We start from the raw sequence: 13328 nt of genomic DNA, 5'->3' as shown, positions 1-13328 counted from the left end.
AGAAATTACATGATCATATCAATTAATGCATTTGACAAAATGCAATACCCATTTGTTCTAAGAATGTACATGTTATATACGGTATTATATGGTATAGTCAACACTGCCACAGGAGGAAATGAGTATGGGGCTTAAAAGGAAATTTACTGTGCTGACAAGTCCCAGAGATGTTGTCATTTAATGCTTAAGCCAGAGCCTTTATTGGGGTTTCGATGAGAAAGGCAAGACAGAGCAGGGTAAACACTTCAGGACTGGCTAGTTTGAATAATTCCAGTGTGGGCTTTGGGGGCATAGGGGTGGTCTCTAGTAGTCTTGGGACAATTCAAGGCAGAGGAAATACTGGCTTGGTGTGTTGGAATTAGATAAGGAGATGGTTGGTTTACATGTGAAAGATGTATTCTCATTGCGGCTTTTTTGCTATCTGTAAGAAGTAAGAATTGGTTGGCCCTGGGAGGGTCAGTCTCTCCTCAGGTCTGTAAAGAACCCAAAATATCAGAACATCAGGAATACAGAAAATAAAAAAATATAATTAATGTAATTAGCCCTATGATGAATGGATGCCAGATAGACAAATATATAATGTAAGAAAAATAGCACCGTTAATGATATAAAATAGGGAGAGGGCATGAAAAAAAATTATTAGAGAAAAGGAGCCTTGATGAGGAAAATAAAGGATTATTAAAAGTTCTAGGACTTGTACTCATCACAGAAATTGTATGTGAATCCCTGTGCTGAGTAGTAACACTTTGTGGTAGTGATGTTAATAATACCACCTTTTTTTCTTCTCTTAGGACTACAGAGACATCATTGACACTCCAATGGATTTTGCTACTGTTAGAGAAACTTTAGAGGCTGGGAATTATGAGTCACCAATGGAATTATGTAAAGATGTCAGACTTATTTTTAGCAATTCAAAAGCCTATACACCAAGCAAAAGATCAAGGGTATATAATTAAATTGTTTTTATTTATGTTTAAATGAAATCAGTAGAAAAGTAGGTTAAGTAACTATGTTGCTTTAATTAAAATTTAGAGCAAAATTTAATAAAAATTTAGACTTTCTATTATGTTCTTAATGGTACCCTAGTGGAAAAAAGAATTCACATCTTTCTATTTCTTTCCTTCTATAAAATAACAGGGATGTCACTAATGTTTAGGAATGGTTTTCTTGAATACATATCACATACATATTGTCCTGGTATATGTTAGGGTTATGTGGGCTTAACTTTTCCAACTGTTTTTTGCATTAATTAAAAGGCATTTTTGTGAATGAATTATAAAAATGAGTAAAGTTATAAATATCATTTACCTCTCTTTGGGCAGACAAGACATCACAATCGGGTGATATATGGAAATGAAATGAAAAAGAATAGGTGCTAATTCTAAGTAGCAGTGGAAAACAGGTTCAGAACCTCAGGGATAGTTTCAGTGTGATAGAGTTCACAGGAATTTTGTCTACATGAGCCATCGGAATTGATATTAAGGCTTTTCTCTAAGAATCTGAAATCTTGAGGGGTGCCTGGTTGGTTTAGTTGGTAGAGCATGCAACTCTTGATCTCGGGGTTGTAAGTTTGAGGTCTTTGTTGGGTGTAGAGATTACTTAAAATGTTTAAAAAAAAGAAAAGAATCTAAAACCTTGGAATATTTCTAATCTAAATATAAAAATAGTTTAATTGTAAAAGTGCTTTAGTTTTGCTCTTCATCCAAAGAGATTGGGAAAAGGTAATGTTTAAACTTAAAACTTTTTGCTAGAAAAATAAGTTACATGTTAATATTTACTGAACAGGCATTTTCCTTTGAGGAATGTTTAAACACTTCTTTTCTTATCACAGATTTACAGCATGAGTTTGCGCCTGTCTGCATTCTTTGAAGAACACATTAGTTCAGTTTTATCAGATTATAAATCTGCTCTTCGTTTTCATAAAAGAAATACAATAACCAAAAGGAGGAAGAAAAGAAACAGAAGCAGCTCTGTTTCCAGTAGTGCTGCATCAAGGTATTTGATTTATTTTAAAAAGCATCAACTGATCTATAACTTTGTCATCTAAATGATAGAACTCGGTGTTTTTTAATACTTCCTTTACTATTCCCTATATTGCAGAATGATATATTTGACATGCAAGTTCCTAAGATGTGGAGGATTTTTAATCTTTTAACTAAAGCTATACTAGTGTAAGTGCTTAAATTCAAACTGCTAAATCTATACAGTAAAACAGCATTTTTAGGATAGTGATGGCATCATGCTTTCTGTCATATAACTGTAGCATTTATGGCAGTCCTTCACTAAATATTCACTTTCAAAGGCTCACAACCATATGAAATCCACTACAAATCTCATATTTTAACATATTTCATAATAGTACAAATATTGAATCCAACAGTATAAAACTATTTTATTCATCTACATGAAGCTATAAGAATGACTAATGATATTATTTTATTTACAGCCCTGAAAGGAAAAAAAGGACATTAAAACCCCAGCTAAAGTCCGATATCTCTACCTCTCCATTCTCTACACCTACACGAACAATACCACCACGGCATAATGCCACTCAGATAAATGGTAAAACAGAATCCAGTTCTGTAGTTCGAACCAGAAGCAATCGAGTGGTTATAGATCCAGTTACCACTGAGCAACCATCTACTTCTTCAGCAGCAAAGACTTTAATTTCAAAAGCTAATACATCTGCAATGCCAGGGAAGACAAGTAAGAATCAGTTACAGTTTCTAAATTGAAGTATATGTAATTTTTAAATTTAAGCTTTTATTTTGCCAAATGAGATTATACTGGGTTTTAGTAAATAAATTCCAGCAGACAGTGTTAGTTTTCCTCTCTTTATTGTTTGTTTTGTTTTTAATAAGAAAAAAATTGAGGTTTAGGAATGTCAGTGTACAGTAATGCTTAAAAATGGCAACTCTGATCCAGACTGCCTGAACTTAAATCCTGGTACCCAGACTTGGTAACAGTTTGCCAAGGCATAATCTTTAAGTGACTGGACAGCGTCAAAAAGGTCTAAACTGTTAAGAGTATATTTGTGTATTCCTTTTTCCTGTTTGAAAGTAAATTTCCTAAGGAAGCATTAAGCAACTCCTCCTAGGTTTTATCCTTTTGGCTAATTCAAGCAATCCAGGTTAGAAATAATCCCAACCTCCTTGCTTGTTTTTAGGTTAAATAACTCTTAGTTTTTAATCGTGTGTGTGTGTGTGTGTGTGTGTTTTAGTTCTAGAGAATTCTGTGAAACATTCCAAAACCTTGAATACTCTTTCAAGCCCTGGTCAATCCAGTATCAGTCATGGCACTAGGAATAATTCTGCGAAAGAAAACATGGAAAAGGAAAAGCCAGTCAAACGTAAAGTGAAATCATCTGTACTCTCAAAAACATCCACTCTTACAAAGTCATCACCTATCATTGAGCAAGGTAAGGTGTTATTTGTATCTTCCAAGATACATAGTAGGTATTTCTTAAAAATGATGCTTTTTGTCAGAGGTAGCATTTATATCCACTTTTTATTAGATTGCCCATTTAAAAGTTACACGTTCTGTACTAGTTGATACATTCAGTGAGACATCTCTTGATTTGCAGCTTTGTGCCCAAAGCAAACTGTATTGTCATTAAACATTAAATTAAAAGCCATAAAAATTGCTATATGGAAATAAAAACAAATTCTAGAATCAAAGGCTTTTAGTAATGTAAATTAAATAGTTCTGACTTCATTATTACAACACCTTAAAAAGTGTATTCAGGGGCGCCTGGGTGGCTCAGTCTTTGCCTTTGGCTCGGAAGGGGCTCCCTGTCTTCTCCCTCTACCCCTTCCCCCCCTGCTTGTGATCTCTCTCTCAGGCTCTCGCTTTCAAATAAATAAAATCTTAAAAAAAGGAAAAAAGTGTATTCAAGAAGTTTAAATTAAATTGGATTTAATTAACCCAGTGTAGCAGTCTTTACTTTTCTAGAAAAATTAAGTTCTTACATCACAAAATTCAGCACACTGCCCTTCACTAAATGGTAACTCATTAGGGTAGACAACAGCCCAACCTCTATTCTGTCATACAACTTTTAACCCTTTAGAGTTAAGCTTCCAGATTCTTGCATCTGCAGATTTTCATTATAAAGACTTTGTTTGAAAAATGGAGAAAGTAACTGATATAATACATCCTGTGACATGTTAAAAGAATTATGGCTTGCTGGCAGTAAGCAGCTCAAAAATAAGCATTTTGTATCATGAATTCTGAAGTACGCTTAAACAGTTTCCTCATGAACATTCTCCTCAGCAACCTCTCAAAATTTAATTTTTCTACTGATACATTCTCTTTTTGATGAATGGCGTTGGGATCTACCCCCTGCATAAACTTAAAATGAGGGAATCATCTGGCCTTCTCTTCCAGATCTACATCATAATCATTAGTTCTTGTTATTTCTGCTTCCTTAATATCTCTGAAATCCATTCCTCCTCTCACTTCTGTGTTCTTAATTCAGGCCGACATAATTTCTCACCTGGACTATTGTCCTAGTTTCCTAACTGGTCTCACTGTTTCCGTTCTTGGCTCTTCCTCACCCAGTCCATCTTCCACATTGTGCAAAATTGATCTTTCTCATCATTTATTTATCTCCAGCACATCTTGTGCACGCATGCCCACACACTTCAAATCCTTCCCTGCTTTCAAATCATGTGGAATCAGTTTTAATGTTTTTGCCTATTATATAAGACTCTTCATTACTTGGCTGTTGCCTAACATTCCAGCTTTCTTTACTTTCTCCTTTTTATGTGCCAGGTATCCTACAACTTGGAAGTCCCTGAATTTTCATTGCCCTTTTCTTCTTTATTTGGAATGTCTTTTTTTCCTCCCAATTTAATGGTTTCTTGAACCTTTCAAGTCTCACTTTGAAATAGCATCTACTCTAGGAAGCTGCTTCTTGGGTTCTTTAGACCGAATCAAGCACTTCATCTTTTATGTTCCCAGAACACCCTGTTCATTGCTTTTTGTGGTAGAGTATTCTTTACATGTGTCTGTATCCAGTAGAATCTGAACTCCTGTTTAATTACTTTTTCTAATCACCTGTACTTAGTATATAATGGACAGTAAGTGAATAAAGAAGCAAATGTGCTCACTTGGGCAACACATGTACTGAATAAAGAAGCAAATGACTTTGTATATATGAGTGTTTTATATTTTTATATTTGCTTCCTTTCTGAACTAAATTAAAAGTTTTGTATAGTATATTGGCCTTGCCTCTGTCACTTTGAACCCTACAAAAATCAAATGTATATAGTGAATTGGTTCTAACATTATGATAGGGAGATATAAGTTTTGAGTATCACAAATATACAAGAGTTACCAGTACAGTATAGAAATACAATAAGCTAGTAAGTCATTAATAATGACTTATTACATAAATATTGACACCTGGATTAACTATTAGAATCAAGAGGCAGTGCTGTCCAGGCGAAATATAAACCATGACATATACATGGTTTAAGTGTTCTAGTAGCTACTACATGCAATAATAACAGGTGAAATGACCAATTTTAATTATTTACTCCATTATGTCCAAAATATTTCAACATGAAATCAGTATTTCAAAATGTACAATGCTTCAGTATTCACATTTAAATTTAATTAAAAATTCAGTTCCTTAATTGCATAGCTGTGTTTCAAGTGCTCAGTAGCCACATGGTTAGTAACTACCTTACTGAACACAGGTCCACATAGAGCTGCATTAGTTCTTAACCTTTTTAGTTTATGTATTGCTTTGTAATGTTGATGAAACCTGTAGTTCTTTCCCCCAGGAAATGCATATAGGTGTATTCACACAAAATTTGGACCATTTCAAGAAGTTCATGGAGTCCTTGAAGTCACACTCTAGAATTTCTATAGTGGGTACATGGACTGGATCTTAAGATTCCTTGTCAGTAGTCTTAATGTAAAACAAGATATATAGAATTCTTAGGTTAAGTGTAACTGTGTGTTAGAAAAAATAATTACTTTATTCATACACACACACACACACACAGACACTACATTTCTCCCTGTTCCCCTTTCCTTCATTATGCCAGAAAACCACTAAAGAAAATTATTTGTACTCTGGGGGTCAGGAAATGAGGGTTTTGCCTTTTCCTTCTGCCTCTGACCTCTTGTGACCTTGATTTTTTTCTGTGATACTTATGAAGTGTAATTCAAACCTGTGACCAAAAAAATTCCATTATGAACATTATGAAGAAGCATTCACTTTAAAAGCAGTTTTCATCTCTTTATGGATTTCCTCTAGAATATTGCATTGCAGATCACCCATCACAACCAAATAAAAAAATCTCAGAACTTTGAAGGAAAAAGTTAATGGTAATACATGTTTATCACCTTTTTCCTTCATCTGATGGGGTAATAGCATTTTTTTAACACAGAAGGGCAGTTCATCATGATCTCTAGATCCTGTAGATTTAGAATTTGATCTCTAGATTAATTTTCTGATCTTTTTTTTTACAAAGCATAATAACCTTTATCATGGAATTTGTTACAATTATAATGGTGGCATACATAATAGATTTGATTGATATATGGAGTTAGTACTGCTTATGATAATAAATCAGTTGTTTGCCATTCAATTACATAAGGATATAGGACTATTTCAAAGAGCCTGTGAGTGAAGAAAACTGCTGTTATTTATTTCATCCTTTTTAAACAATTCTGAGAACCTAGTTCATGACCAAGAGTAACTTGTTTCTACTCTTATAGTTAGGACAGATGAAGAATATCAAAGGCATGGTAGTTTTTCTGGAGAATAATTGATGTAAATTATTCCAGTAGATGTACTCTGAAACTTCTTATGTGGTAGGATTACTACAAGAGGAGGTCCCTTTTACTTCTAAGGGACATAAGGAAATATTTAGACTGTAAACTCTTCTGTGATACTAGAAGAGGGTATGATGATCACATCCAAAAAGGGATCAAATAAGAGTGAGAATCATTCCAGTCTTGATAGTCCCTTTTTATTCCATCCCTAGTAGGAAAAAGTGATTAGAGGTAAGTAGAAAGGATGATATGCTTATGTATTCAGATTACCAAGTTAAAATGTCATGGATTTTATACTAAGATCATTTTCCATAATTGAGCTGCTTAAAGGTAGGAATACAGGAGACTTTTTAATGAGGTAAACAAAGTTCTTTGTGGTTGCTAAGCTGCATACAAGTATACAGGGTCATTTTGTGTAATGGAAACAATGCTTTTATATTAGAGCATGTAGTAAAGGTAATAGTGGAATGAGAAGTCTTGGCTGATCCCCAGCTCGATCATAATTTATAGTATTAACAGGTTATTTATTTGTTCTGAGTATCATTTCCCTCATGTGAGGTCATTAATGATTTCATTGAGGATCTGTCCTCCTCTGTGAGTTTCAAGTAGAAAATAAGATCATTAAACTCTCAGCCTGTGGTGGTGGTTCTTCTCATTTTAGTAAAAACAAAAATTAGAATTATGTTATTACATTATAGCAATGTCCTTAATGACTAGTTTGAGGGTCAAGTAAAAAAAGCAATTCCATATATTAAGTGTGCTGTTGTTCCTTTTTAGCAGATTGTAAGAACAATGCTCTCATACCAGGAAGCATTCAAGTAAATGGCCATGGAGGGCAGCCATCCAAACTTGTGAAGAGAGGACCTGGAAGGAAGCCTAAGGTAGAAGTTAATACCAACAGTGGTGAAGTTACACACAAGAAAAGGGGTAGAAAGCCCAAAAAGCTACAGTATGCAAAGCCAGAAAATTCAGAGCAAAATAATGTGCATTCAATCAGAGATGAAGTAGTTCCTTCTTCAACATGCAGTTTTCTTTCTGAAACTAATACTGTAAAGGAGGATTTGTTACAGAAGAAAAGTCGTGGAGGCAGAAAACCGAAAAGGAAGATGAAGACACAAAAACTAGATTCAGATCTCATAGTTCCTACAAGTGTTAAAATGCTAAGGAGAAGTAACCGAAGAAAGACAGATGATCCTATGGATGAGGAAGAAGAGTTTGAGGAACTTAAAGGCTCTGAGCCCCACATGAGAACTAGAAACCAAGGTCGAAGGACAGCTTTCTATAATGAGGAGGATTCTGAAGAGGAGCAAAGGCAGCTGTTGTTCGAAGACACCTCTTTGACTTTCGGAACTTCTAGTAGAGGACGAGTCCGAAAGTTGACTGAAAAAGCAAAAGCTAATTTAATTGGTTGGTAACTTGTACCAAAATATTTTCCTTCAAAATCATAAAGTAGGTACAGTTAAGGAATATGTAGAACTAAGGCTTCTGCTTCCTTGCTGCTATGGTGGATTAGGGAATGTTATGATTTGATTTGCAAAAAAACAAACAAACTTACAAGACACTTCACTTCTTTAAATGAATATATATATATATAAATATATACATATATATTTTAAATGTTTGCTATTTATTGCCCTTAGGTAGGTTATGCATTTCAACATTCATTTCATTCACTGTTTGAAACAAAAGAAATTGAGGACCTATAATGAATTCCCAGTTTATTTCTGGAAAAGACAGTTCTGCTACACTCTTGAGGAGCATAATATTCCTAGTGATAGAGCATTTCATGTTAAAATGAATTATTTTTGACCAAGCCAGGTACATTTCTATGGATACAGAAGTCGTGCCCCTAGGAAGACAGATGTTACCAGAGTAGCAGTAAATTAAGAAGTGTGTTTCCTCTAAAGATAAATATAAAATTCCCACCATTTGATAACCCTAAAAAGTTTAATTTTAATTATAGAATGTTCATCTACAAAGAATCTAGACAAGGCTTTTGCTGTATTCCATTTCTGCCAAACGTAAGAGAAAATGTACTTATGAAAAGGAAACATATCCACATTGGAAAACATTTGACTGTCTAATTTTTCAGACCTTGATTCTTATATCAATCACTCAATCTCTGTTTATTGTGCCAAAGACTGAGAATCAGTGCAGTGGAAAGCCTGTTTTTGACTGTCAGGACAGCATACACTTTTCAATATTGGAAAGGCTATATATTATTCTAAAGAGCACGTTATTAAAAAGAGTTATGCTGAGATGTATCTTTTTTTTGGTACTTAATAGTAGAAAATAATGCACTGGTGGGTCCTTTGACAGAGATGTTTTAGAGAAAATGTTTAAGTGGTTAAAGGATTCAAGGAAAATACAGGAAAAAGGTATGGGATTTGATGTTTACTTGTTGATCTGGATTGATGTCGTTTCTAAACTTTAGACATATCTAATAGGCTAAAATGACTTACAAAGAAATGTGTCTGTGTGTGTATGTGTATATATTGATAAATGGGTATAATTAAATATATATACAAACACATACTTATATACTATTACCCAGGTATAAATTCTTTTTTCAGGATTTTTTAGATAGTGGTAGAATAAAAATAATTTTAAAATGTCATACTTTATAGTTTAATTTTAAGGGGAAGATTGGTTATTTTCAATTATTAAAGGTTAAAATAGGCCAAATCACTTTTTATGCAATCATGTTTTATACAGTGGTCTCATTGCACATTGTGTTTTTTCTGCACTTTTTATGGTATCCTTATCACGCTGGTATGTCAGTATACACCCTAAAGAAAAATTCCATTTAATGATTGTGCCTTGTATTCTATTATTTTTTGCATCATTAGTAAAATTAAGTTGTCTATTGTAAATGATAACTATATGACTTAGGAGAATGTATTGCTATATGTACTGCTATGGAAAAGGAAAGCAGTTATTTATTTGTTTATGGTACAGTTAGTTATTTTATACCTTAAAAACCAACATAAATACCATTTCTATTGTTTAAAAATTATTGTCCATTTTTTAAAAAGTTTAAAGAATGTAGTATTTTCTGAGGACTGGTATGGTACAAAAATGTAACCAAAATTTTCAGATACTACATTTTTAAAAACTGAGGATGGGAAAATATGTATCAGCATGACCCTGATGTAGAAAAATAAAGTCTTTAATTGAACCTTGGCAAAATACATTACATAATTATTTCTTTACTTGTTTCTGATAGGGATAAATGTTAGCCGTCATTTAATTGTATTGAAGAACAATGGAAAGTGATGCATTTGGGCTTTTTAGATCATTTGTAACTAAATTTGTACAGAAATCCTCCTGTGAAATTAAGTAAACCATTTTCCAGATCTTAACTGGATTGCTGAGATTTTGCAGTTGAGAAATAATTTCAAATTTTTCAGGTTTTTGTATATTTATTTTTTTCTAACAAATATATTTAACTATATAATTAAAATTCAGTAGTTAAACTCTTCATAATGCAGAAATGGATGGCTTGGTTGTATAGTAAAGTGAGTCTTTCAGTTACACCATTATTGAGAATAATGTGTACGTTTGAGATTTAAGTCATTAAAGTAATGTGTTGCTTTTGAAGGCAATCTATTTGAAACATGTAATTTCCTGATGTTATCTGCATTGTGTTGGAAAAAAATAATAGACTATAAATCCATTTTTGTAAAAATTACGTGTATAGTTTTAAGGTGTGTACAGAAGAAGAGCGTACACAGTCTTAGAGTGGAATATACCTCTAGTATGATGTATGGATTGGTTCTAACTCTTGAGCAAAGAAATGAATATTTACCATCTTACCTGCAACAAGTAAATGTACTGTTCCTGTTCTAAAGACACTGTATATTTATGACCTTATTTGGACATCATTAGACACTGGTTTCTTAGTAAAGCAAAAATGGCTTGGATTCAGATTCTTTGTAATTGAAACACTTAAAAACGTATTCGTAATACCAGATATATTTAGATTTTATATTTTTATAATTTAGCTTCTATACATTGTAAAAGTTGAATTGAGAAATTTAAGTCATCATCATATTTTTGTTCTGTTTGACCAAATATCAAAACTACTGGAAAAATATCCTCTTTGAGACAGTGACACCATGTATGTACTCTTTGTAGGCCAAAAGGAAATGTTGGCAGTTTTCTTAGGTGAGCAATAGAAACCTCAAGTTTATTGAAAGTTTCAGAATACATGGAAAATATAAATCAATTTATATATTTTTAAGTCCCTAACCCTAATATTGTCTCCACCCCAACAGTCTCCAGTCCCAATCAAATCTTACAAATGTTGCAAATGAGCAGTTTAAACATTCAGTTTAATTACAGCCTCACAACTCTGGGCAATAGATATATACCTTCTTAAAATTTTATCCTTTGCAATCTGCTATTATGTCATTAGATTGTTTTCTGCATAAATTTATGTACTAAAGAATGTTGGTCTTGTTTCCATTGTTATTATTGGCAGAGCTTCACAAATCTGAAGACTATTTGTTAACATTGTTATGAAAGTATCTTCCTCCTTTAATTAGAATAACTATAGGATAATCGTGAGCTTGATCATGTCACATCTGAGATACGAGTTTAGCTGGATTTAGTATCACTTGGAAGTGAATTGCATAAGATAGACTGGTCTGCAAAAAGATCCTCATGCAGCAGTTGTGTTAACATCTAGAACTGCCCCTTACCTGCAGTGTAGTATATTAATCAGACGTTTTAACAAATGTATTCAAGTAACATTTTTGCTTATGTGATATTCACATTTACATGTTTTAAAAATCTGACTTATAAATTAGTTCCTCTAGTTAATAGTATTTAATTCTAGCATTCCATTTTATCCATACATACCTATGTATCTCTCACATGTCAATTGGAAGCAATTTTGATTTTGTTTTCTATCTAATGAAAACAAATTGTTATTCTGAATGTTTTTGTTCACCTGAAATTTATTTTTAAGTAGGTTGAAGGGACCAAGATACTTGAGTGTTTAAAGGGCTATAAGCATTCTCCTTATATGCAGGAAATAACATGATTTTAAAAGTCATAAAAGGGGAATTAATTTTATGTTCTGTGAATTGTCCCCATACTAAAAAAGTATTTAAGAAAGTATTTTTTACATAACAGGTTGTGATGTGGTTTAGTTATATTTAGGTGAGAATTTATTTTCCTATTAAAATTAGAAAAATACACCTTTTCCTTACTTTCCTCCTTGCACTTCCCCTCAGTTCCCCAAATTTCCAAGTGATTTGAACTAAGTTTACTAAGAAACTACTTATGTTCTTAATTATACTGAGCAAAGCACTACAGATGATATTTTGTACTATGTACAGTAACCAAGAAGAGGTCAAATTGAGTCAGAAGACTGTAAGTACCACTTTTGACGCTCCAGAGATAAATCTTGTACACACTGCAGTAAAACAACTAGAAAATATTATGAGCTATAAATATATATTATTTTTAGTTTTGATAGCTCTGTGTTGAAATACTTTTTTAATGCAGATAAAATCATCAGGAAATTAACCTTTATATGGCACAAAACCAAATACATTAATAGTGGGTGGCTATGAGTTTCTACATTTAAGGAGCTAAGAGAATAGGTTTGAGATGATATATAGTACACATGATATGATGCAGAGAGGCACACACATGCTCATTACTTTTAAGATTGTGTGTGTTGATTAATCACAATGGTAAACTATAAATGGAGGCAAAATACAAAGTTACATTTTTGGACCATATTAAAACTGCAAGAAGATGAGGTCTTTATTAAAGATCCTTTAGAAAACTGTTAAATCCTGTCACACGATATTTAGACGTGTAGAATGTAGCTCAATTTTTTAAAAGTAACTGACCTAGAGGGTTAAAGTTGAAACTGACACATTTTCAAATTAAAATTATACTTATTTTGTACAGAAAACAATGTTAAACACAAGCAAATCTGTTGTATGTAATAAGTAACACAGAGTTTAAAGACAAATTATTTAGCTTTATTAAGGTTTTTGTTTTTTTCCTTCCAGAAACCTGGAGTATCATGTTATAAATGGCAGTCTCACACCAGAATAGCAGTGCCCTTTCTTTTTGTACATATTGATTGGACCTTTCTTTACTGTTATGTGGACACTTTCTATGTTAGTTTTGATGCATAATTCTTTGAATCCTTTTATACAAACTAGAATGTATGTGTAAGAATTCCTGTCCCTGCAATGTAGTAACTACAAACTTATTTTTAAATAAATAGAAAACTTGTTTTTCTAAGCTATTTTGTAGAGCCTCCTGATTTATTTGCTTTTTGGGGGGAGGGGGGAGGTAACACATTAGCACTAAGTGCATCATTTCAACAGGCACTGTACCAAAAGAGCTATTATGTAAATGCCCTATTTAGCAGAATGTTAAAGTTACTAACCAGTTGTGGGTACCCTAATTCCAAAATAACCAAAGGTTGAAAATAAGTCCTTGGCCTTTTTTTTTTTAAAGAATTTATTTGTTTATTTGAGAGAGAGCGTGTGCACATGCGCACCTCAGTGAGC

The 13328-nt window shown here is 32.9% G+C and overlaps 1 protein-coding gene across 3 annotated transcripts in view; it reads left to right on the top strand.

Moving 5' to 3' along the window:
• The window catches only part of PHIP (pleckstrin homology domain interacting protein), a 135501-nt gene extending 122441 nt beyond the window's left edge, over nt 1–13060 (top strand). Inside the window, exons 35-39 of one of the 3 annotated variants that reach the window (XM_034991212.1) lie at nt 792–944; nt 1832–1995; nt 2447–2706; nt 3221–3418; nt 7564–13060. In XM_034991212.1, coding sequence (XP_034847103.1) covers nt 792–944; nt 1832–1995; nt 2447–2706; nt 3221–3418; nt 7564–8201 — 1413 coding nt within the window. In that variant the 3' untranslated portion in view covers nt 8202–13060. The remainder of the gene's footprint in view (nt 1–791; nt 945–1831; nt 1996–2446; nt 2707–3220; nt 3419–7563) is intronic. The other 2 variants (XM_034991209.1, XM_034991211.1) reach the window with 2 other exon arrangements.
• Nucleotides 13061–13328: the final 268 nt, after the last annotated feature.

The sequence above is a fragment of the Mirounga leonina genome, unplaced genomic scaffold (assembly GCF_011800145.1).
Source record: "Mirounga leonina isolate KUSES-001 unplaced genomic scaffold, KU_Mleo_1.0 Mir_53, whole genome shotgun sequence".
Lineage (NCBI taxonomy): Eukaryota > Metazoa > Chordata > Mammalia > Carnivora > Phocidae > Mirounga > Mirounga leonina.
This window is presented reverse-complemented; position numbering and strand designations above follow the sequence as displayed.